The 25,101-nt window shown below is 44.4% G+C and overlaps 1 protein-coding gene across 1 annotated transcript in view; it reads right to left on the bottom strand.

Moving 5' to 3' along the window:
- Positions 1 to 5,882: 5,882 nt before the first annotated feature.
- LOC129019456 (zinc finger protein 578-like) overlaps positions 5,883 to 25,101 on the bottom strand; it is a 53,863-nt gene continuing 34,644 nt past the window's right edge. The window contains 9 exon segments of the mRNA XM_054462014.2: positions 5,883 to 5,932; positions 9,257 to 9,653; positions 9,758 to 9,982; positions 9,984 to 10,240; positions 10,242 to 10,464; positions 10,466 to 10,806; positions 10,808 to 12,348; positions 16,465 to 16,591; positions 19,326 to 19,407. Of these exon segments, the coding sequence (XP_054317989.1) occupies positions 5,927 to 5,932; positions 9,257 to 9,653; positions 9,758 to 9,982; positions 9,984 to 10,240; positions 10,242 to 10,464; positions 10,466 to 10,806; positions 10,808 to 12,348; positions 16,465 to 16,591; positions 19,326 to 19,388 (3,180 nt within the window). The 5' untranslated portion in view covers positions 19,389 to 19,407 and the 3' untranslated portion in view covers positions 5,883 to 5,926.

Here is a 25,101-nt window from a genome sequence, read left to right as displayed (position 1 = left end):
TGATCCTGAGGGTGGAGGTTGCAGTGAGCTATGATTGCACCACTGCACACCAGCCTGGGCAACAAAGCAAGACCCCATCTCAAAATAATATAAAATACACGAAAACAAAATTACTCAAAGTACAAAAATCCATTTTATATATATATGTCCACAAAATAATAAAACCTACACAGACTCACAAAAAACTAGATGTTAATACAAAGGGTTGTCATTTGTCCCAGATTTTCAAAATATATACATATGTGTATGTATATATGTATTTGTATGTATATGTGTGTGCACGTGTGTGGGGATGTGTATACACATATATAAAGTTTTTAAAAATATGAAAAGTAGCAAGTTTTGTTTCACTGAAGAGGAATCTCATCTTGCTGGAAAAGGATACTTTGGCAGTTCAGGGCGGGGGAAATCTTGTCAGATCTAAGAAAATGGAAATGCCCCATCCTACAAACAGTAATCACCCTTTCAACTGCCTGATCTGGAGGAATCTACAGATATCTGTAGTAATGCAGGCGTGCACAGAGGCAGCCACTATACGACTCTTCATACAGAGAAACATCGGAAAGGACCCACACATTGTCATTCAGCCAATTTCCAATGCAGATTTCAAAGAGCAAGACAGCCATGTTTGCTAACGTGACAACATGTAAATTTTGACAACCAATAGGATTAAATATCAAAGTAAAATATGTACTGGAACACAAAGAAGAAAACAACAGACGCTGGGATCTACTTCAGGGTGGAGGGTGGGAGGAAGGAGAGGAGCAGAAAAAATAACAATTGGGGGCCGGGCCGGTGGTTCATACCTGTAATCCCAGCAATTTGAGAGACCGCGGGGAGGTGGGTGGATCAACTGAGGTCAGGAGTTCAAGACCAGCCAGGCCAACATAGTGAAACCCCATCTCTAGTAAAAAATACAAATTAGCCAGGTGTGGCAGCAGGCACCTGTAATCCCAGCTACTCAGGAGGCTGAGGCAGGAGAATTGCTTGAACCTGGGAGGCAGAGGTTACAGTGAGCTGAGATCATGCCATTATACTTGAGCCTGAGCAACAAGAGCAAAACTCAGTCTCAAAAAAATAAATAAATAATGACTATTTGGTACTGGGCTTAATACCAGAGTGATGAAATAATCTGTACAAAAAACCCCGATGATACAACTTTACCAATGTAACAAAGCTTCACATGTAGCCCCGAACCTAAAGTAAAAACATAAATATAAAAAAAAATTAGCCAAGCAGGGTGGCTCACGCCTGTAATCCCATCACTTTGGGAGGTCGAGGCGGGTGAATCATGAGGACAGGAGTTCAAGACCAGCCTGGCCAAGATGTTGAAATCCCATCTCTACTAAAAATACAAAAATTAGCCAGTTGTGGTGGCAGGCTCCTGTAATCTCAGCTATTCAGGAGTCTGAGACAGGAAAATGCTTGAACCTGGGAGGCACAGGCTGCAGTGATCATGTCACAGAACTTCAGCCCTGGCGATAGAATGAGTGTCTGTCTCAAAAAAAAAAAGAAAACAAAAACATTTTTTTAACTTACTGCAGAATATTTTCCAGTCTCGTAATGATGCAGAAATACCTGTGTATGAGACTTGCTCTGACACCTGGCACAGAACTGACGGTAGCAGCTCCCTAGTGAGGTTGGAAGGAGGGTGGAGGACATGACAGGGAAAGAAGATGCTCTATGGTCAAGGGCCTAAGCTGCAGCTTTGCTTGGAGCGTTACCACAAAACAAATACATACATCATGTGATGTTTAAATATCACAATATATATTTAATAATAATTGGTGGGGCTGGGCACGGTGGCTCGTGCCTGTAATCTCAGCATTCTGTGAGACTGAAGCAGGCAGATTACCTGAGGTCAGGAGTTCAATAACAGCCTGGCCAAAATGGTGAATCCCCATCTCTACTAAAAATACCAAAAAAATTAGTTGGGGGTGGTGACACTTGACTATAATCCCAGCTACTCAGGAGGCTGAAACAGGAGAATCGCTTGAACCTGGGAGGCAGAGGTTGCAGTGATCTGAGATCATGCCACTGAACTCCAGCCTGGGCAACAGAGACTTTGTCTCAAAAAAAAAAAAAAAAAAAAAAAAAAAAAAAAGGCCAGGCCAGGTGGCTCAGGCCTGTACTCCCAGCACTTTGAAAGGCCGAGTTGGGCAGATCACGAACTTAGGAAATCCAGACCATCCTAGCTAACAAGGTGAAATGCCGTCTCTACCGAAAATACCAAAAAATTATCCGGGAGTGGTGGCACTTTTCATGCGCGTCCATGTAAAGAGACCACCAAACAGGCTTTCTGTGAGCAACAAGGCTGTTTATTTCAACTGGGTGCAGGCAGGCTGAGTTTTAAAAGATAGTCAGCAAAGGGAGATAGGGATGGGGCCATTTTATAGGATTTGGGTAGGTAAAGGAAAATTACAGTCAAAGGGGGTTGTTCTCTGGCGGGCAGGTATGGGGGTCACAAGGTGCTCAGTGGGGGAGCTTTTGAGCCAGGATGAGCCAGGAGAAGGGATTTCACAAGATAATGTCATCAGTTAAGGCAGGAACAGGCCATTTTCACTTCTTTTGTGGTGGAATGTCGTCAGTTACAGGAACTGGCCATCTGGATGTGTACATGCAGGTCACAGGGGATATGATGGCTTAGCTTAGGCTCAGAGGCCTGACAGCACTCACCTGTAGTCCCACACACTCAGGAGCCTGAGGTAAGAGAATCACTTTAACCCGGGAGGCAGAGGTTGCAGTGAGACCAGATCACACCACAGCACTCCAGGTTGGCTAAAGAATGAGACTCCATCTCAAAAAAAATAAAAATGAAAAAAAATAACCAGCCATGGTGGTAAGCACCTGTGGTCCCATCTACTCGGCAGGCTGAGGTTGGGGGATGGCTTGAGCCTGAAGCAGGTTGCAGTGAGGTAAGATCACGCCACTGCCCTCCACCCTAAGCAAAAGAGCGAGACATTGTCTCAAAATAAAATCAAATAGATGAAAACTGAAGGCCGGGCACTGTGGCTCATGCCTGTAATCCCAGCACTTTGGGAGGCCAAGGCGGTCGGATCATGAGGTCAGGAGAAAAATGGCAAAGGACCCACATGTTGTCATTCAGCCAATTTCCAACGCAGATGTCAAAGAGCAAGCTAGCCTTGTTTACTAATATGACAACATATAAATTCACAACTAGAAAAATTAAATATCAAACTAAAATATTTACTGAAACACAAAGAAGAAAACAACAGACACTGGAGTCTACTTGAGGGTGGAGAGTAAGAGGAAGGAGAAGAGTAGAAAAAATAGCTATTGGGGGCTGGGCACAGTGGCTCACACCTGTAATTCCTGCACTTTGCCCGGCCAAGGAGGTTGGATCACCTGAGGTCAGGAATTCAAGATCAGCTTAGCCAACATGGTGAAACCCTGTCTCTACTAAAAATACAAAAATTAGCCAGGTATGGTGGCATGTGCTTGTAATCCCAGTATTCAGGAAGCTGAGGCAGGGGAGTTGCTTGAATCCGGGAGGCGGAGGTTGCAGTGAGCTGAGTTCATGCCATCGTACTCCAGCCAGAAAAAAAAAAGAGCAAAACTCAGTGTCAAAAAAATAAAAAACAAAGAAAAAAAACTACTGAGTACTGGGCTTGATACCGCAGTGATAACATAATCTTTACAAGAAACCCCAATGGCATGAGTTTACCTATGTAACAAACCTTCACATGTAGCCACAATCCTAAAGTAAAAACATAATTATAAAACATTTTATTTCTTTAATTTACTACAGAATTATTTTTAAAGTCTCATAATGATGCAGAAATACAGGTGTACGAGACTTATTCTGACACTTGACACAGAACTGACAGTAGCGGCTCCCCAGTGAGGTTGGAAAGAAGGTAGAGGACGTGACAGGGAAAGGAAATGCTTTATGTCAAAGGGTCTAAGCTGCAGCTTTCCTTGGAGTTTTACCAGAAAACAAATATATCCATCATGTGATGTTTAAATATCAAAATATATATTTAATAATAATTGATGGGACTGAGTACGGTGGCTCATGTCTGTAATCCCAGCTCTCTGGGAGCCTGAGGTGGGTGGATAACCTGAGGTCAGGAGTTTGAGGCCACCCTGGCCAACATGGTGAAACCCCATCTCTACTAAAAATACAAAAAAATTAGCTGGCCGTGGTGGCACATGCGTATAACCCCAGCTACTCGGGAGGCTGAGGCAGGAGAATCACTTGAACCTGGGAGGCAAAGGTTGCAGTAAACTGAGATCATGCCACTGCACTCCAGCCTGGGTGACAGAGCCAGACTCCATCTCAAAAAATAAATTGTAACCATTTTTACCAAAAACACCTGTTTCACAAGCCTCTCCACAGTAACACCACAGTCTCCATGAGCTTAATGTGCTAAGAATGGTTTAATGAATCTCCTGCTATTATTTAGGTTGATTTCCTATTCTTAATGATGGAATAACACACCTTGTATCACTCATGTCTGTGTATGAACTTTCCATTCCAATTAGTACGATTTTTGGAGTCAGAAACACGAACTCACTCCATTACCTAAAAATGTAGTATAAAATCAGGGAGAAAAGATTTTCTCTTCTTGGTTTCCTTTTCTAGAACTTACACGTACTTTGTGCACACAAATACACGACTTCCATTGGCAGCTGCTGTAATCCTGGTCCACAGAGAGCTGACAGTGCATCCAGATGTGGCCCCTGAACAAACCCTGCTGCCCAACAGCACTGATACCATGGGACCCTCACCCTGTCTCCATCCATGTCTGGGTGTGACCCCTTCGCAGGACCATGCCTAGTGCAGCCTCTTCCCAAATTCATGTCACTGGGTCACAAGAGATGGAATCTGAGTGAGATGAGAGGGACTGAAGGAAGGCATGGGTGAGTGTGAGCTAACCTGTCAGGCAGGACACTTGAGACCCAGAGAAGATTCCCAACTCCAAGGCCCAGAGTTTCTGAGAGGAAGGAGACAGAACAATTCACCAAGAATATCATCTCACCTGAGGAGGAGCCATCCCTGACTCTTTGCTTTCCTCTTCCTCTTCCGGGTTTCTTCCTCACATACCAAGAGTCTTTAGAAGTCAATCCTGAATGTTAAAAATATGTTGTTTATTGCTTAGAATCAACACACCCCCTCCCTGGAGCACAACCACACATACAGTGCCACACGCATCCATGTGAAGAGACCACAAAACAGGCTTTGTGTGAGCAACAAGGTTGTTTATTTCACCTGGGTGCAGGCGGGCTGAGTCCAAAAACAAAGTCAGCAAAGGGTGGTGGGATTATCATTAGTCCTTATAGGTTCTGGGATAGGTGGTGGAGTTAGGAGCAATGCTTTGCGGGCAGGGGGTGGATCTCACAAAGTCCATTATCAAGGGTGGGGAGAATTACAAAGAACCTTCTTAAGGGTGGGGGAAATTACAAAATACATTGATCAGTCAAGGTGGGGCAGAAATAAATCACAATGGTGGAATGTCAGCACTTAAGGGTATTTTTACTTCTTTTGTGGATCTTCAGTTGCTTCAGGCCATCTGGATGTATACGTGCAGGTGACAGGGGATAGGATGGCTTAGCTTGGGCTCAGAGGCCTGACACAAAGGAGACCTCACCCTGAGCAAATACAGTCCCCTCTGCTGCCCTCCTCACCATGGATGATAAACTCCTACACAGAAATTCCCGGTCCCCTTCTGGAGAAGTCCCCCCCCCCCCCCCGCCCACACACACATGCTGCAGCAGTTGGGAACTGGGCTGGAATGAGCTCCCCTTCAGGGCACAGACCCAGACTTGATGAAACCCCATGCAGAGGCTGGGTGTGGTGGCTCATGCCTGTCATCCCAGCACTCTAGGAGGTCGAGGTGGGTAGATCACTTGAGCTCAGGAGCTTGAGACCGGCGGTGGGAGGGCATGGGAGAGAGCTCTGAGCCTAGACCTGAAGGAGGAGAAAGAGACAGTGTACATAGAGTAAGAGCAGGGATGATGACCTGAGACAGGAAGGGTTTTCATGTTTGGGAAAAGAGAAAAGCAAATATGACTGGGGCAGAGGGATTCATGGGATGAAGGCAAGCTCCCAGGAGGAGGCAGGACAGTGGAAGGGGCCGTGGACACAGGGCTGCGGAGCCACAGTGAGGGGTTGGACTTTTGTCCTGGGGAACACAGGAAGCCGGTGGATGGTTCCCTGCCAGGGACTGACATGACCTGCTTTAGATTTCACTGTGATATCCTCATACAGAGAAAGGCCCCAAAGATGGTCTCTGTGTCTGAGTCTACACCTGTTTCTTCCATTCTTCTGCTTTTCTTTTTCATTTTTAGGGTACTGCATCCCACTGAAAATTCTAATTACAACTGGGCACTCCTCAAAAAAAAAAAAAAAGATTTTGCCAAACATTTCAGGGGTCAGGGACACTCGGGTTAAGCTTTTCTGGTCAAGCCCCTAGTCGCCAAGTTGCAGGGAGGCTCATTGGGGCTCAGATCGGAAGACATTTTCACCAAGGTACCCTGAGAAGGTCTGAGATGAGTGAGAAGGTGTCTAAAGTCTTACATGGGGGCCTGGAAGGGCTAATGGGAAAGGTTGGTCTTACCACCCACATCCTAGAAAATTAGAGAAGCATCTTACATGAACCTGAGCTAAAGAAACTTCTTTTGCAAAGTTCTGATGACATTGATTCCTGACAGTTAATTCTCCCTTACAAGAAAATCACAGGAACATTTATAAAATGCAGAAGTGTAAACACACAGCTATTGACCTTGAAAACAGTGAAAGAAGGTCAACTGTAGAACTGAGACATAAGCAAATTATTTCAATCAAGAATACATGAGTCGTCAGGCACGATGGCTCACGCCTGTAATCCTAGCACTTTGGGAGGTCGAGGTGGGCAGATCATCTGAAGTCAGGAGTTTGAGACCAGCCTGGCCCACATGATAAAACCCTGTCTCTACTAACAATGCGAAAAATTAGCTGGGAGTGGTGGAGGGCACTTGTAATCTCAACTACTCGGTATGCTGAGGCAGGAGAATCCCTTGAACCTGGGAGGCAGACGTTGCAGTGACACCAGATCGCACCATTGCAGTCCAGCCTGAGCAACAAAAGCAAAACTCCATCTAAAAAAATAAAATAGAGTCTGGACGTGGTAGCTCATGCCTGTAATCCCATCACAGTGGGAGGCTGAGTTGGGTGGATCTCGAGGTCAGGAGTTTGAGACCAGCCTGACAAACATGGTGAAACCCTGTATCTACTGAAAATACAAAAACTAGCTGGGTGTGCTGGTGGGTGCCTGTAATTCCAGCTACTCAGGAGACTGAGGCAGGAGCATCACTTGATCCAAGGAGGTAAAAGTTGCAGCGAGCTGAGATCGCACCACGACACTCCATTTCAAAAAAAAAAAGAAAAGAATACATGGGTGCTTTTGGAGCAATGCTCTATGCTACTCCAGCCCATGTTTCAACATTTTTCCAGAATGGACCACAGGGCCTTGAGGAAAACACGCAATAAATAGCTCCTAGCTCAAGATTTAAACAAATGACATAACGAAAGAAAACTGAAATCAGACTAACTGGTTAAACTACATTTTGATGTTTAGTTAAAAGGTCACTGACATCTTTACCAAGTACACGCTGAAACAATCAAACTTAAGTAGTAGGTACCAGAGCCTTCCAATAAATAACAAAGACTAGAAAGCATGCAGACCTCGATCTGAACTGGATACAACTAATTTCAAACAGCAACTCTTTTGAAATTGTTGTAGGAAAAAAATCTCACGAATTCTGGGGTCAACCGGAAAATAACTGGAAAATATACAAGTACAGAAACGAATGATGTGAGCTGATTATAGGATGCTGCAAAGGCATCTTTCAGAAGTCATTATGTATTAAGAAATAAAACTTTAAAAACTAAGCTATATCTCAAACTCAAACTGCAAAAAAGAAAAAATAAGTAGAGAACTGAAGAGGAACCAGAAGGAAAAAAAAGGGAAGTCTATTATACAATGAGAACAAAAGCATTTTTGATGTCTGTTTTTTTCATTTGTTTCAGATGAAGATTCACTCTGCCACCCTTGCTGCAGTAGAGTAGCACGATTTTGATTCACTGCAACCTCTACCTCCCAGGTTTAAGCGATTCTAATGCCTCAGCATCCCAAGTAGCTAGAACTAAAGGTGCACACCCCCACCCCCAGCTAACTTTTTTATTTTTAGTAGAGACAGGGTTTCACCATTTTAGCCAGGGTGCTCTTGAACTTCTGATCTTAGATGATCCACTCACTTCAGTCTTCCCAAGTGCTGTGGGATGAGATACCCCGGGTTTGACATCTTTTTTTTTTTTTTTTTTGAGACAGACTCTCACTCTGTCACCCAGCCTGGAGTGCAGTGGCACGATCTCGGCTCCACGCAAGCACCACCTCCTGGGTTCACACCATTCTCCTGCCTCAGCCCCCCAAGTAGCTGAGACTACAGGCGCCCACCACCACGCCCAGCTAAGTTTTTGTATTTTTAATAGAGATGGGGTTTCACGGTGTTAGCCAGGATGGTCTCGATCTCCTGACTTCGTTATCTGCCTGCCTTGGCCTCCCAAAGTGCTGGGATTACAGGCGTGAGCTGCCACACCCAGTCTGATATCCCTTTTAAAAACCACTATGGTATATACCTTTTAAAAAGTACTATCTCAAAAAAGTACTATCTCAAAAAAAAAAAAAAAAAAAAAAGAAAAGAAAAAGAAACAATGCTGGGCACGGTGGCATATGCCTGTAATCTCATTACTTTGGGAGGCCGAGGTGGGTGGATCACCTGAGACCGGGAGTTCAAGACCAGCCTAATATGGAGAAACCCTTTCCCTACTAAAAATACAAAAAATTAGCCAGGCATGGTGGCATATGCCTGTAATCCCAGCAACTAGGGAGGCTGAGTTAGGAGAATCGCTTGAACCCAGGAGGCGGAGGTTGCTGTGAGCCAAGATCGCACCATTGCACTCTAGCCTGGGCAGCAAGAGCAACACTCCGTCTCAAAAAATAATAAACAGGCTGGGAAAACTGGCTCACATCTCTTGGCCATGCTGGTTTCAAACTCTTGACCTCAAGTGACTGACTTGCCTTGGCCTCCCAATGTGCCGGGATTACAGGTGTGATCCACTACACCTGGCCCAATCCTCTAAAACACTTGAATGTCAATTAAGGGTTGAACTCAATGTTAAGTCAGAACAAACTCAAGTCAATTCTGGATTGACTCTAATGTCAATTAATGCTTGATGGTTTGCTATACTCACTGCATTGGGAACAGTTATCTCAAAAATGAATTTTCTGATGTTCTGAAAGGAGTGATCTCGGGCTGAAGACCTTACCACACTTATGACATTTGTAAGATTTCTGTCCAGTAGGGATTCTCTGATGTCTAATGAGGTGTGAATGTGAAGTAAAGGCTTTGCCACAATCATCACACTTGTGAGTTTCTCTCCTGCATGAATTCTCCTATGTTTTGCATAGGATGAAGCTTGACTGAAGACCTTGCCACAGTCATGACATTTGTAAGGTTTCTCTCCAGTGTGAGTTCGCCGATGACCTGCAATGTATGAACGATGTCTGAAAAACTTGCCACATTTATTACACTCGGAAGGTCTCTCTCCATTATGGATTCTCCAATGATTTGCAATCATTGTAGTGTTACTGAAGACTTTGTGATAATCATTATGTTAGTCAAGTTTCCCTACACCATGAATGGCCTGATGGTAGTGTTGACCGGTCACTACAGTCTTTGCCACACTCATTACACTTGTGATTGTTCATTAAAAGTCTTCCCACATTCATTACACTTGTAAGGTTTCTCTGCAGTGTGAATTCTGGTATGTCTTACTAGGTGTGAATTATGCATGAAAGCCTTGTCACAAACCGTACATTTGTAAGATTTCTCTCCAGTATGAAGTCTACGATGGTATAAAAGGGATGAGCAGTGATGGAAGGTATTGCCACACTCATTACACTTGTAAGGTTTCTCACTTGTAAGGTTTCTCACCACTATGAAGTCTATGATGGCATACAAGGGAAGACCTGTGACTGAAGGTCTTGCTGCACTCATTACACTTGAAAGGTTTCATTCCACTATGAATTCTAGTATGTTTTGCCACATAGGAATGACACATGAAAGCCTTGTCACAAACCTTACATTTGTAAGATTTCTCTCCACCATGAAGTCTACAATGCCATACAAGGGATGACTTGTGACTGAAGGTCTTGCCACACTCATTACACTTGTTAAGTTTTCTCTCCAGTGTGAATTCTTGTATGTCTTGCCAGCTGTGAATTCCACGTGAAAGCTGTGTCACAAACCTGACATTTGTATGGTTTCTCTCCAGTATGATTTCTCTTATGTGACTCAAGGGCTGATTTCTGACTGGAAACTTTGTCACATGCTTCACATTTGTAAGGTTTCTCTCCAGTATGAATTCTGTGATGGCGTGAAAGGTGTGATTGTCGATTAAGTCTTCCCACACTCATTACACTTGTAAGGTTTCTCACCACTATGAAGTCTACGATGGCATAGAAGGCATGACCTGTGAGTGAAAGTCTTGTGACACTCATTACACCTGTACATTTTCTGTCCAGTGTGAATTCTTCTATGTCATGCCAACTGTGAATTCCATGTGAAAGCTATGTCACAAACCTTACATTTGTATGGTTTCTCTCCAGTATGAATTCTCTTATGTCTTTCAAGGGTTAATTTCTGACTGAAAACTTTGTCACATTCTTCACATTTGTAAGATTTCTCTCCAGTATGAAGTCTATGATGACGTACAAGGCTTGACTGATGAACCAATCAAGTGACTGTGAGCCTTACCACAGTCATTACACTTGTAATGTTTCTCTCTGCTATGAATTCTAGTATGGTTTGCCAGATAAGAATGGCACATGAAAGCCTTGTCACAAACCTTACATTTGTAAGATTTCTCTCCAGTATGAAGTCTATGATGACGTGAAAGGTGTGACTGTACATTAAAAGTCTTCCCACATTCATTACACTGGTAAGGTTTCTCACCACTATGAAGTCTACGATGGCATGGAAGAGATGACCTGTGACTGAAGGTCTTGTGACACTCATTACACTTGTAAGGTTTCTCTCCAGTATGAATTATCTTATGTCTCTCAAGGTTTGATTTCTGAATGAAAACTTTGTCACATTCTTCACATTTGTAAGATTTCTCTCCAGTATGAATTCTATGATGACGTGCAAGGCTTGATTGATGAATAAAAGCCTTACCACACTCATTACACTTGTAAGGTTTCTCTCCACTATGAAGTCTATGATGACGTGAAAGGTGTGATTGTTGATTAAAAGCCTTGCCACATTCATTACACTTGTAAGGTTTCTCTCCAGTATGAATTGCCTTATGAATTACAAGGGTTGAATTTTGACCAAACATCTTGCCACACTCATTACACTTGTAAGGTTTTACTCCAGTATGAAGTCTACGATGGCATCTAAGGGATGACTTGTAACTGAAGGACTTTCCACATTCATTACACTTGTAAGGTTTCTCACCAGTGTGACATCTACGATGGCATGTAAGAGATGACTTGTAAGTGAAGGACTTTCCACATTCATTACACTTGTAAGGTTTCTCACCAGTGTGACACCTACGATGGCATGTCAGGGATGACTTGTAACTGAAGGACTTTCCACATTCATTACACTTGTAAGGTTTCTCACCAGTGTGACATCTACGATGGCGTGCAAGGTATTGCTTCTCATTAAAGACTTTGCCACATGTATCAAATTTATATTGTTTTTCTCCTAAATGGATTATCTGATGTTTCATTACAAATGAGCTACAATTAAAGGCTTTGCCAGTCTCATTACATTGGAAAGATTTTTCTCTCATGTGTATTTCCTGTTTTTGTGTGAGTAATGATGAATGGAAAAAATTATTCCCATAGTTATTAGGAATATGTGTTTCAGGCCTACAAGAAATTCTTTGGGATGTTGAAATTGAGGAAGCATCGTTGACAGACTTCTCCACTTGATTAGCAATTTTCTCTTCATGCTGAAAGATGTGGAGTTCAGGCAGATGCAAACGAAAGCTTAACCCAAGCTGATCTTTAATAGGCTTGTTTGCAGCATGCCTTTGATCATCTCGGTCTGTACTACCAGTCGACTCTTTGATTTTTGTCATAGCTGCTTCATGGCCATTTCTTTCATCTTTTTGTGACTGAAACTCAAAGTCATGAATATCTTTTTCAATTTCCTGGAAGCAAAAATCTCCAATGTGATGACTTTCATGTCTTTGCAATGTCCCTGTGTGGAACACTTCTGTATTGCCTTGCCCTGTTGACAAGACCTCCTTCATCATGCATTTGGAAGAGATATCTGCAAAATATAAATACCAATACATTTCCAATTAAGTACAGATGGTAAATCATACTGAAGTGTGTAAATATGACACAATAAAAAACACTTAGTTTGAACTTCCCAAACATGATCTTCAAAGTTTAGGAACACAAAAGGAGTAAGATTCTTTAATAAATAATGGACAATTACATGTCCTTCAAATCAAGTCTATGAAAGCTTATTTCCTATATCATGACAAAACACTGACAGGGCACAAACATGTGTAAGCCTAAAGTAAGGAGTATTTTTCCACTGTGACCCTAAAGTGTATCACAGTTTCCAAAAAACATACCACTGTCACATCAATGAAGAGAAAAATATATATTCTTCATATTTAAGCCATATTTACTGTGTACAAATAAATGCTAAAAAAAAAAAAAAAAAAATCACGCAATATACTATATTGGTAAATAATCCACAACAAGCTCCTGTAAGGATAACCAAAAGCAATGGAAATTCTGTATTGTGAAACAATTACAGCACTGAGAAGATAAGAAAAGATTACAAAAATTAGCCAGGTGTGCTGGCCCGTGCCTATAGTCACAGTTACTCAGGAGGCTGAGGCACAAGAATCACTTGAACCTGGGAGGCAGAGGTTGCAGTGAGCCGAGATGGCACCACGGCCAAATCACACGAAGTCGGGAGTTTGAGACCAGCCTGACCAACACGGAGAAACCACGTCTCTACTAAAACTACAAAATTAGCCGGGAATGGTGGCACATGCCTGTAATCCCAGCTACTCAGGTGGCTGAGGCAGGAGACTCGCTTGAATCTGGGAGGCAGAGGTTATGGTGAGCCAAGATCATACCATTGCTCTCCAGCTTGGGCAACAACACTGAAACTCTGAATCAAAAATAAATAAAGAGGCGGGGCGCAGTGGCTCATGCCTGTAATCCCAGCATTTTAGGAGGCTGTGCAGTGCAGATCACGAAGTCAAAAGATCGAGACCATCCTGGCCAACATGGTAAAACCCCGTTGCTACTAATAATATAAAAATTTCCTGTGCATGGTGGTGCATGCCTATAGTCCCAGCTACTTGGGAGGCTGAGGCAGGAGAATCACTTGAACCCGGGAGGCAAAGTTGCAGTGAGCCGAGATTGCACCACTGCACTCCTGCCTGGGTGACAGAGCAAGACTCCATCACAAAAGAGAGAGAGAGAGAGAGAGAGAGAGAAAGTAAAAGAGAGAAAAAGAAAGAAACAAATTAAAAGCCTTAGTCCTATTCACAATTAGTCAACACCCATGACCAAATTCTCTAAAAGGCCCCATCTGCAGGAACATCCTATTGGAGAATAAGAAGTCTGATAATGGACTGGGCGCGGTGGCTCTCGCCTGTAATCTTAGCACTTTGGGAGGCCGAGGTGGGTGGATCACCTGAGGCTGGGAGTTCGAGACCAACATAACCAACATGGAGAAACCTCATCTCTACTAAAAATACATAATTACCGGGTGTGGTGGTGAATGCCTGTAATCCCAGCTACTGAGGAGGCTGAGGCAGGAGAATCTCTTCAACCCAGGAGGCTTAGGTTGCAGTGAGCTAGTATTGCACCATTGCACTGCAGCCTGGGCAACAAGAGTGGAACTCCATCTCAAAAATAAAAAAAAAGGACGTCTGATAATGGCTTTTAGCCAATATGAACATAACTGTAGTTGTGACATCATAACTGCACTTTTCTACACTATTAGTCAATTCTTTTTTTTTTTTTTTTTGAGACGGAATCTTGCCCTGTCACCCAGGATGGAGTGCAATGGCGCAATCTCGGCTCACTGCAACCTCCACCTCCTGGGTTCAAAAGATTCTTTTGCCTCAGCCTCCAAAGTAGCTGAGATAACAGGCACCCACCACCACGCCCAGCTGATGTTTTGGTATTCTTAGCAGAGGTGCGGTTTCCCCATGTTGGCCAGCCTGTTCTCGAACTCCTGACCTCATGCTCCACCTGCCTTGGCCTCCCAAGGTGCTGGGATTACAGGTGTGAGTCGCTGTGCCCAGCCGTTAGTCAATTCTTATTCCTTATAATGCTGTGTATTTTCTTGACCTCATACATCAGAAGGTAGTGATCTTAACATGTATTTCAGTTCTTATATTGTGTACTGGTGGTTAAGTAGATGTTGTGGCTTTTTTCTTAAGAGGGATTTGTGCAGGCTGTATAAATGTACTTATTTATAAGAATAAGAATAAGAGAATTCTGCAGGCTGTATAAATGTACTTATTTGCTTGCTGGTTTTATCATGGGTTACAATATTTTATTAATTAATTTTTATAATTTTGCATATGGCTTTTCAGTATGTGGTATGCAATATAACTGACACACTCCACTCGTTAATGTCACAAAATGCCACCAGGTGCAGTGGCTCACACCGGCAATCCCAGAAATTTGGGAGGCCAAAAGTGGTGGATTACTTAAGGTCAGGAGTTTGAGACCAGCCTGGCCAACATGGTGAAACCCCATCTCTACTAAAAACACACAAACTATCCAGTCATAGTGGTGTGTGCCTTTAATCCCAGGTACTCGAGGCTGAGGCAGGAGAATCACTTCAACCCAGGAGGCAGAGGTTGCAGTGAGCTGAGATCGCACCACGGCACTCCAAGCTGGAGTGCAAGACTCCGTCTCAAAAAAATAAAACTACAAAAAATGTTTCAAAAGTCACTAAGTGTCTGTTCTGTGTGGATATATGTAATTTTATGACATTTATTGAGAAAAGTATTGTATTAACTTTTTTTTTCTTTTTTTTCCTTTTTTTTTTCCGTTTGAGGTAGAGTCTCACTTTGTCACCCAGGCTGTCTCAGCCTCCCAAAGTGCTGGGATTACACGCGTGAGCCAGCTCGCCCAGCCAGGACTAGTGATTTATAAAAAGAGACAGTAAAGAGCACCCAGCCTGGCAGTATTGTTCATAATAGTAAAGAGAAAAAACCAACCCAGATATCCATTGACAGATAAATACATGAGGAAAATGTGGTATACACATAAAATGGAGTATTATTCAGCCTTAGAAACAAACTCGGATGGGGCCAGGGGTGGTGGCTCATGCCTGTAATCCCAGCACTTTGGAATCCAAGGCAAGTGAATCACGTCAGGCCAGGCTATCAAAACAAGCCTGGCCAACATGGTGAAACTGCCATCTGTAATAGAACTACCAAAAATTACTAGGGTGTGGTGACACATGCCTGTAATCCCAGCCACTCAAGAGGCTGAGGCAGGAGAGTCACCTGAACCCAATAGGTGGAGGGTGCAGTGAACCAAGATCATGCCACTGCACTCAAGCCAGGGAAAATGTGAGATTCTGACTCAAAAAAAAAACAAACATAGAAACTAACAAGTTGAAAGCCACTGTGTCTGAAGGAAATGACAGTAGAACTAAACTATGGAAACCTCATTCAACCTCACAAGCTCCCTCAATAAGATTGAAGGAAACCATATCTGTTACAGGGTTGATTCTACAACAAACTGAACATAGGTTTTCTTCTTAAAAATGAACAATGACACATATTGGTGTGAAAAATGTGAAATGAACAAGAGTTCAGTCAAGAGCCTCATACATATGAGGCTGTGAGCCCAAATGATGTCCTCGCTGGGAGGAATTTCAACACCACTGACTGCTGCTTAGAGAAGATGATCATTAGTTTAAGGGATGAACATTGTCACAGTGCCAGTGAGAGACGCTTCTGTGATGCTCCTCAAAAACCAGAATGAGCTGGGCATGGTGGCTCACACCTGTAATCCCAGCACTTTGGGAGGCCGAGGTGGGTGGATCACCTGAGGTCTGGAGTTAGAGACGAGCCTGACCAACACGGAGAAACCCCATCTCTACTAAAAATACAAAGTTAGCTGGGTGTGGTGGCGCATGCCTGTAATCCCAGCTACTTGGGAGGCTGAGGCAAGAGAATCGCTTGAACCCGGAAGGCGGAGGTTATGGTGAGCCGATACACAATTGCACTCCAGCCTGGGCAACAAGAGTGAAACTCCATCTCAAAACAACAAACAATCAAACAAAAAAACCACGTATGGGGCAAAATTACAAAAGAGAATACAAAACCAGGAAGAGCCAAGATAGACAAGAGCAGACTCCTCATGTCTGCAGGGACATTTTCCTCACCCACAGCCTCCAGGTTCCTGTAGTTCTCCAACATCACTTCCCTGTACAAAGCCCTTTGCGCAGGGTTCAGGTATTTCCACTCCGCCAATGAGAATTCTATAGCCACATCCCTGAAAGTCAAGCGTCCCTAAAATGAAACACACATTTCAACAAAACATTAAGGAGGACTGAGTTATCACCTTCGCAGGAAATGAGAAATGAGAAAATAAGTATTTCTTTGATCAAAGACTGTTCTGACAAAAACACGTTAAGGTATTTTTGAATATTTTTTCCCTGTAGTTGCATTTTATTGTACTTTTCCTTGAAAGATTTTAAGATCCCATAAGTCACTATGGAAGTCTCGATTTTATGGACAATATAAAAACTATATAAATAAAAAGGAAACACAGGGCCGGGCGTGGTGGTTCACACCTGTAATACCAACGCTTCGGGAGGCCAAGGTGGGCAGAAAATTTGAGGTCAAGAGTTTGAGACCAGCCTGGTCAATGTGGTGGAAACCTGTCTCTACTAAAAATATAAAAATTAGACGGGCATGGTGGCAGGCACCTGTAATCCCAGCTACACAGGAGGCTGAGGCAGGAGAATCACTTGAACCCAGGAGATGGAGGCTGCAGTGAACCAAGATCACACCACAACACTCAATCCATGGCAACAGACTGACATTCCATCTAAAAAAAAAAAAGCAATGCCGGACAGTGGCTCTCACCGGTAATCCCAGCATTTTGGGAGACCAACGTGGGCAGATAATGCGGTCAAGAAATCGAGACCATCCTGGCCAACATGGCAAAACCACTTCTCTAATAAAAATACAAAAATTAGCCGGGTGTTGTGGTGTGGACCTGTACTCCCAGCTACTCAAGAGGCTGAGGCAGGAGGATCACTTGAATCCAGGAGGCAGATGTCGCAGTGAGCCAAGATCACACCACTGCACTTTAGCCTGGCAACAGAGCAAGACTCCATCTCAAAAAAAAAAAAAAAAAAGCCAACACAGGGTTTTCTCTACAGACATGTCAGATATTATGTTCAACATACCAGGTGATATTAAGTCTCTAGATGAGCTAAGATACAAGTGGTGTTTCAGAGGACAAAGTCGAATGGCTTTCAAGGAAAAGTCTGAATCTAAAAACTATCATGATTGGTCAGGCATAGTGGCTCATGCCTGTAATCCCAGCACTTGGGAGACTGAGGTGAGCAGATCATGAGTTCAGGAATTCGAGACCAGCCTGGGAACATGCTGAAACCACATCTCTACTAAAAATACAAAAAACTTAGCCAGGTGTGACAGCAAATGCCTGTAATCCCAGATAGGAGGCTGAGGCAAAAGAATTGCTTGAAGCCAGAAGGCAGTGGTTGCAGTGAGCTGAGATCCCACCACTGCAATGCAAGCTGGGCAACAAAGAGAGACTCCATCTCAAAAAAGTGCAGAGTCCAGCCGGGCTGGCTGTCTCCATCTGGAATGCCAGCAATTTGGGAGGCCAAGAGGGGAGGATCACTGGAGGCCAGGATATCAAGGCTATAGTGAGCTATGATTGCAGTACTGCCATCCAGCCTGGACAACAAAATAAAAATACAATATAAAAAATAAGGCCGGACATGGTGGTGCACACCTTTAATCTCAGCACTTAGGGAGTCCAAGACAGGCAGATCACGAGATCAGGAGTTTAAGATGAGCCTAAAGAACATAATGAAACCCTGTCTTAACTAAAAGTACAAAAACTAGCTGGGTGTGGTGGTGCGTCCTGTGGTCCCAGCAACTCGGGAGACCGAGGCAGAAAAATTGCTTGAAACCCAGAGGGAGAGGTTGCAGTGAGCCGAGATCATGCCATTGCACTCCAGCTTTGGTGACTGAGGGAGACTCCATCTTAACATATGTACATACATATGGTGACCCACGCCTATCACTCAGGCTCTTTGGGAATCTAAAGTAGGGATTAGTTGAGCCCAGGAGTTTGAGGCTGCTGTAAACTCTGAATTGTGTCATTGTACTCCAGAACTAAGCCACAGAGCAACACCTTCTCTCTCTCTCTTTCTTTTGAGACAGAGTCTCGCTCCATTTCCCAGGCTGGAGTGCAGTGGCACAATTTCAGCATATGGTAACCTCCACCTCCTGGGCTCAAGTGATTCTCCTGCCTCAGCCTCCTAAGTAGCTGAGATTACAGGCATGCACCACCACATGCAGCTAATTTTTGAATTTTTAGTAGAGATGGGGTTTCACCATGTTGGACAGGCTGGTCTTGAACTCCTGACCTCAAGTGATCTTCCTGCCTTGGCCTCCCAAAGGCTGGGATTACAAGTGTGAGCACCTGGACCAATGTTCTGTCTCTTAAAACAAAACAAAACAAAAAAAGTTTGGAGACAGAGACATCTTGATCTACTAGTGTGGCTTCAAATGCATTACCAAATCAGATACAAAATACTTCCCCTTATTTCTCTCCTTTCCCAGAATTTGCCACATATCTGGGCACATTAACATATGTATTTCATATATAGTTTCTCTGAACTGATCCACAAACAGCTGACATCCAGATGTGGCCCCTGAACAATCCAGGCTGCCCAGCAGTGCTGACATCAACGGGCCCACACCCCATGTTTATCCATGTCTGGGTGAGCCCTTCCCAGGACCATGCCCAGTGGAGCCTCTTCCCAAGTTCATCTCACTGGGTCACAGGAGATGGAGTTCTTTTGAGCAGATGAGAGGAACTGAGGGCAGGCATGGGTGAGTGCAAGCGAACGTGTCAGGCAAAAATGCTTCAGACTCAGAAAAGACTGGCTACTACAATACATTACTACAATACAATATAATACTACTACATTTCAGAAAGGAAAGAGACAGATTAATCCACAGAGGAACATCACTTCACCTGAGGAAGAGCCATGCCTGGCTCCTTTCCTTTCCTCTTCTGAGCTGCTTCCTCACATAACATGAGTCTTTAGAAATCAATCCTGTATGTGGAAGAAAAACAAGACTTCATGTTAGAAATGACTCACTCGGTTCCTGTGATAAAAACACATGAACGGGGAGATGTCACCCTGTAGAAAGAAGTCCCCCACTGCCCAGTGCACCAGAGATCACGCAGACATAAGAAAGTCCCACAGGAAGACCTATCAGTGTATGTTTGACCACAGTCTTCAGATCTCACTCCCCTCCTGGAGAAGCCACCACACACGAGGCAGCAGTGGGGAACTGAGCTGGACTGATCTCCCCTTTGGGGCACAGACCCATCCCTGATCAATCCCCATCCAGAGGAGAGCTCCTCACCTCTCTGTGGATCACAGGCTGAGCTCAGCCCTCAGAAATGGAGGACACAGAGCTTCCAAGCTCAATGCTACACACAGATGGCAAGCACCTGGGCTACTGCAGGTGTTACTGAGAGTGGGTTCCATCCCATCGGAATAAGAATCTCTGCTAAAGCAGCACAAAAGCTCTGTTTGCAAAATGCTCTGCACTCTAATGTGAAGCCAGGGTTGAGCTTCACTCAGAGGGGGTGAGCCCAGCACAGCCCCACGTTCTGGCTCTGCCCTCCCCTTGGGGCCTTGTTCTCACCAGGATCCAGACAGTGGATGACAAAGGCACAAAAATAATCACAAAGAAGCCAGGTGCAGTGGCTCACACCTATAATTCCAGCACTTTGGGAGGCCTAGGTGGGTGGATCACGAGGTCAGGACTTCAAGACCAGACTGGCCAACATGGTGAAATGCCTTCTCTACTAAAAATACAAAAATTAGCTAGGCATGGTAGTGGGTGCCCATAATCCCAGCTATTCAGGAGGCTGAGGCAGGTGAATTGCTTGAAGCTGGGAGACAGAGGTTGCAGTGAGCCGAGATCGACCACTGCACTCCAGCCTGGGTGACAGAGCAAGACTCCATCTCAAAAAAAAAAAAGTCACATAGAACAGTCAATGGGGACCAGAGGTGGGGTGAGGGTTGGGCTGTGTGTAAGGAAAATAAATCTTGGGGCCCCAAATAACTAAGCAAAAGGGAAAAGTCAAGCTGGGAACTGCTTAGGGAACCAGACTCCCCTTCTATTTAAAGTCACCCCCTGCTCCCTGACATAGATGCGTATCTGAGTGCCTCCTTTGAAAGGCTAATCAAACTCAAAAGAAGGACCCAGCACAGTGGCTCAGGACTGTAATTACAGCACTGTGGGAGGCCGAGGCAGGCAGGTCACTCTGGGTCAAGAGTTCGACACCGTCCCAGCCAACATGGTGAAAGGACATCTCTACTAAAAATACAAAAATGATCCGGGCATCTACTTGGGAAACAGAGGCAGGAGAATCACTTGAACCCAGGAGGCAGAGGTTGCAGTAAGCCGAGATCATGCCACTGCACTCCAGCCTGGGCGACAAAATGGGACTTCATCTCAAAAAAAAAAAAGGAAACTCAAAAGATTGCAACCATTTGTGCCTCAGTTCTCTGTGACCTAAAAGCCCCTTCCCTGCTTCAAGTCTTCCTGCCTTTGTTTAAAGTTCTCCCAACTTCCCAGACCAAACCAATGTACTTCTTACATACACTGATTTATGTCTCATGTCTCCATAAAGTGTATAAAATTAAGCTCTGCGCTGACCACCTTGGGCAAAATAAACTTTCTAAATTAACTGAGATCTCTGTAAGATTTTCTGGTTTCACAGCTGCAACGTCAAATGGGGGCTGTGGGAGATCACAAAGGAAACCCGGAGAAGATGATATCAGAACAAGGACCTAGGAAAGAAAGGCTGCTTGTCACTTGCAGCTGAAGGGCAGAGTCCTAGGCAGAGGGACAGCTCAAGTGAAGGCCCTGAGACAGGAGCAACCTCAGCCCCAGGAAGAGGAAAGTGGCCCGTGTGGCTGCAGCAGTGGAAGAGAGGAGGGCAATGGTAGGAGATGAGGTCAGAGAAGTCCTGGGGGCACAGACCCATAGGGACACGGTCTTCAAACATGTTTCTCCCACAACCCAAAAGCATTTTGAAAGTCGATTGTGATCCCAGCTCCTCAGGAGTCTGAGGCAGGAGAATCCCTTGATCCCAGGAGACAGAGGTTGCAGTGAGCTGAGAACATGGCATTTGCACTCCAGCCTCGGCCACAAGAGTGAAAATTCGTCTCAAAAAAAAAAAAAAAAAATTTGGAAGTGATGTATCTTCTCACTTTTTTCACATATACATGTAAGTTTCTCTTTGTATTATAAATTACAACACTTACAAATAATGTAATATATTTCCCATATTTAAAATACATGCTGTCAAGTTCAGCTAAGTTTCCGGAAGTACACAGTCACTCTCATCTGAGATGTGCAGACTGCAAGGGAATGTGTTTGGGGATTTAGGAAGTCACTTATGGACACTGGAAGGTGGGGATGCCTGTTTGATGTCCCAAGAGAGAGCTGAGGAGACAACTGGACACAGGATTGTAGAGCTCAGGGGCGAGGCCTGCAGGGGACATGGAGTCGTGTAGGTGGGTGAAAGCTGTGAGATGATAAGGTTCAAGGTGATTTGAGTCTAATCCCCTGTTTTTGCTCATTTTAGAGAACTGGAATTCATTTGAAATTTGAGTTAAAAATCAGCACTACCCTCTCCCAGAAGAAAAGCCACACACTGTATTTTGTCAGTCCTTTCAGGGGTCAGTGTCACTGACTGAGCTTTTCCGGTCTTATTCCTCACCTCCATGTTACAGGTGGGCTCACTGAGGCTCACAGCGGGAGACATTTCACCAAGTTATTCTGAGAAGCTCTGAGGTGAGGAGGAAGGAGGTGTGGCTGATTCCCATGTGATTGCCTGGAAGGGCCAATAGGCTGCCTTGGTCTTCCTCGTCTAGAAATTTCCAAGACCAGCCAGGAGTGATGACTCACCCTTGTAATCCCAGCACATTGGGTAGTTGAGGCAGGCCGATCACTTGAGCTGAGAAGTTTGAGACGAACATGGGCAACATAGTAAACCCCATCTCTACCAAAAATACAAAAACTTAGCCAGGCCTCGTGGTGTGCATCTGTGGTCCCAACTACCTGGGAGGCTGATGCAAGATCACTTGAGCCCGGAAGGCAGAGGCTGCAGTGATCCAAGATTGTTCCACTGCATTCCAGCCTGGGTGATAGGGTAACAGTCTATCTTACAAAAAAAAAAAAAAAAGAAAAGCGGCCAGGCGAGGTGGCTGATTCCTGTAATCCCAACATTTTGGCAGGCTGAAGTGGGCAAATCACAAGGTCAGGAGTTCGAGACCATCCTGGCCAATATGGTGACATCCCGTCTCTACAAAAAATACACAAATTACCATCCTGGCTAATACGATGAATGACTGTCTCCACTAAAAATACAAAAAATTCTCTGGGCGCGGTGGCAGGTGCCTGTAGTCCCAGCTACTCTGGAGGCTGAGGCTGGAGAATGGCATGAGCCAGGGAGGTGGAGGTTGCAGTGAGAGGAGATTGTGCCACTGCACTCCAGCCTGGGCGACAGAGCAAGACTCCGTCTCAAAAAAAAAAAAAAAAAATACACAAATCAGCCAGGCATGGTAGCAGGCGCCTGTAGTCCCTGCTACTTGGGAGGCTGAGACAAAAGAATTGTTTGAACCCGGGAGGTGGAGGTTGCAGTGAGCTGAGATCATGCCACTGCACTCCAGCCTGGGTGACAGAGCGACACTCCATCTCAAAGAAAAACAAACAAAAATTCCAGGACCATCTTATATACCTGAGCAAAGGAAACTTCTTTCAAGTTGTAAGGTTCTGATGACAGCAATCCCAAACATATCCCAGAAAAATGTTCAAAATATACACAACTGCGCATGCATAGCAATAGGTGTTTAAAACACTGAAAAAGAGGCAGCTGTAGAAATGAGATCTGAGCAAATGCTTTTCTCATGAACACATGGGCTCTGCTAAACCAAGGTTCCAAGTCAATCCAGCCCATCCTTCAACATCTGCAGAGAATATTATGGACCAGAGGGACTTGAGGGAGACACTTACTTAGAAGCTCACAGATCACCATTTTTTCAGATGACATAAGAAAAGAAAATGGAATAGGCTACTTTAACTAAATTTTCATGTTAGGATAAAGAAAAAAGGTCCTTGCCAGGTGCGGTGGCTCACGCCTGTAATCCCAGCACTTTGGGAGGCCAAGGCGGGAGGATCACGAGGTCAGGAGATTGAGACCATCCTGGCTAACACGGTGAAACCCTGTCTCTACTAAAAATACAAAGAAAAAAAAGAAAAAAAGGTCCTTGATATCTTTATCAAGTACACACTGAAACAACCTAACATCATATATCACATAATAGAAAATGTTTTCGATATATGATAAAGACTAGAAAGCACACAGACCTCAATGTAAACTGAACACAATTTCATAGAGAAACAATTTTGAAATGGTTAAAAAATATAGATGTAATGAAATCTTGGCTCAAAGGAGAAATAGTTGAAAATATATCATACTTTGAAAACAGTAAGGCCAGGCATGGTGACTCACGCCTATAATCCCAGCACTTTGGGAGGCCGGGGCAGGAAGACCACAAGGTTAGGAGTTCAAGACCAGCCTGTCCAACATGGAGAAACTATGTCTCTACTAAAAATACTAAAATTATCAGGGCATAGTGGTGGACACCTGTAACCCCTGCACTTTGGGAGGCCGAGGTGGGCGGATCATGAAGTCAGGAGTTTGAGACCAGCCTGGCCAACATGGTGAAATCTGTCTCTATTAAAAGTACAAACATTAGCTGGGAGGGTGGTGGGCGTCTGTAATCCCAGCTACTCAGGAGGCTGAGGCAGGAGAATCGCTTGACACCGGGAGGCGGAGGTTGCAGTGAGACGAGATCATGCCACTGCACTCCAGCCTGGGTGACAGAGAGTCTCAATAAATAAATATATATATCTAAACATTAGCCGGGCCTGGTGGAGCATGCCTGTGGCCCCAGCTACTCCGGAGCCTGAGGTGGGAAAACCACTTTAGCCCAGGAGGTTGCTGTGGCACTGAGCTGTGATCCTGCCACTGCACTCCAGCCTGGACAAAAGTAAGAGTGTCTCAAAAAAACAAAAATTAAAGGCTGGGTGCGGTGGCTCATGCCTGTAATCCCAGCACCTTGGGAAGCTGAGGTGGGAGGATCACCTGAGGTCAGGAATTCAAGACCAGCCTGACCAACATGGAGAAACACCATCTCTACTGAAAATACAAAATTAGCCGGCCATGGTGCTGCATGCCTGTAATCATAACTACTTAGGAGGCTGAGGCAGGAGAATCACATGAACCCCAGAGGCAAAGGTTGCAGTGACCGAGATTGCACCATTGCACTCCAGCCTGGGTGACAGAGCGAGACTCTGTCTCAAATCAATATATAAATAAATAAATAAATAAATAAATAAATAAATAACAGCTAATGAGGCCAAGCGTGGTGGCTCACGCCTGTAATTGCAGCACTTTGGGAGGCCAAGGAGGGTGGATCACGAGGTCATGAGTTCAAGAACCATCTTGCCAAGATGGTAAATCCTGTCCCTACTAAAAATACAAAAACCAGACAGGTGTGGTTGTGGGGGCCTATAATCCCAGCTGCTCGGGAGGCTGAGGCAGAAAATTGCTTGAACCCGGGAGGCAGAGGTTACACAGTCAGTCAAGATCGCTCCACTCCACTCCAGCCTGTGTGACAGAGAGAGACTCCATCTCAAAAAGGAAAAAAAAAAGACAA

The sequence above is a fragment of the Pongo pygmaeus genome, chromosome 20 (assembly GCF_028885625.2).
Source record: "Pongo pygmaeus isolate AG05252 chromosome 20, NHGRI_mPonPyg2-v2.0_pri, whole genome shotgun sequence".
Lineage (NCBI taxonomy): Eukaryota > Metazoa > Chordata > Mammalia > Primates > Hominidae > Pongo > Pongo pygmaeus.
Note: the sequence above shows the minus strand (reverse complement) of the source record. Positions and strands in the feature narration are given on the sequence as shown.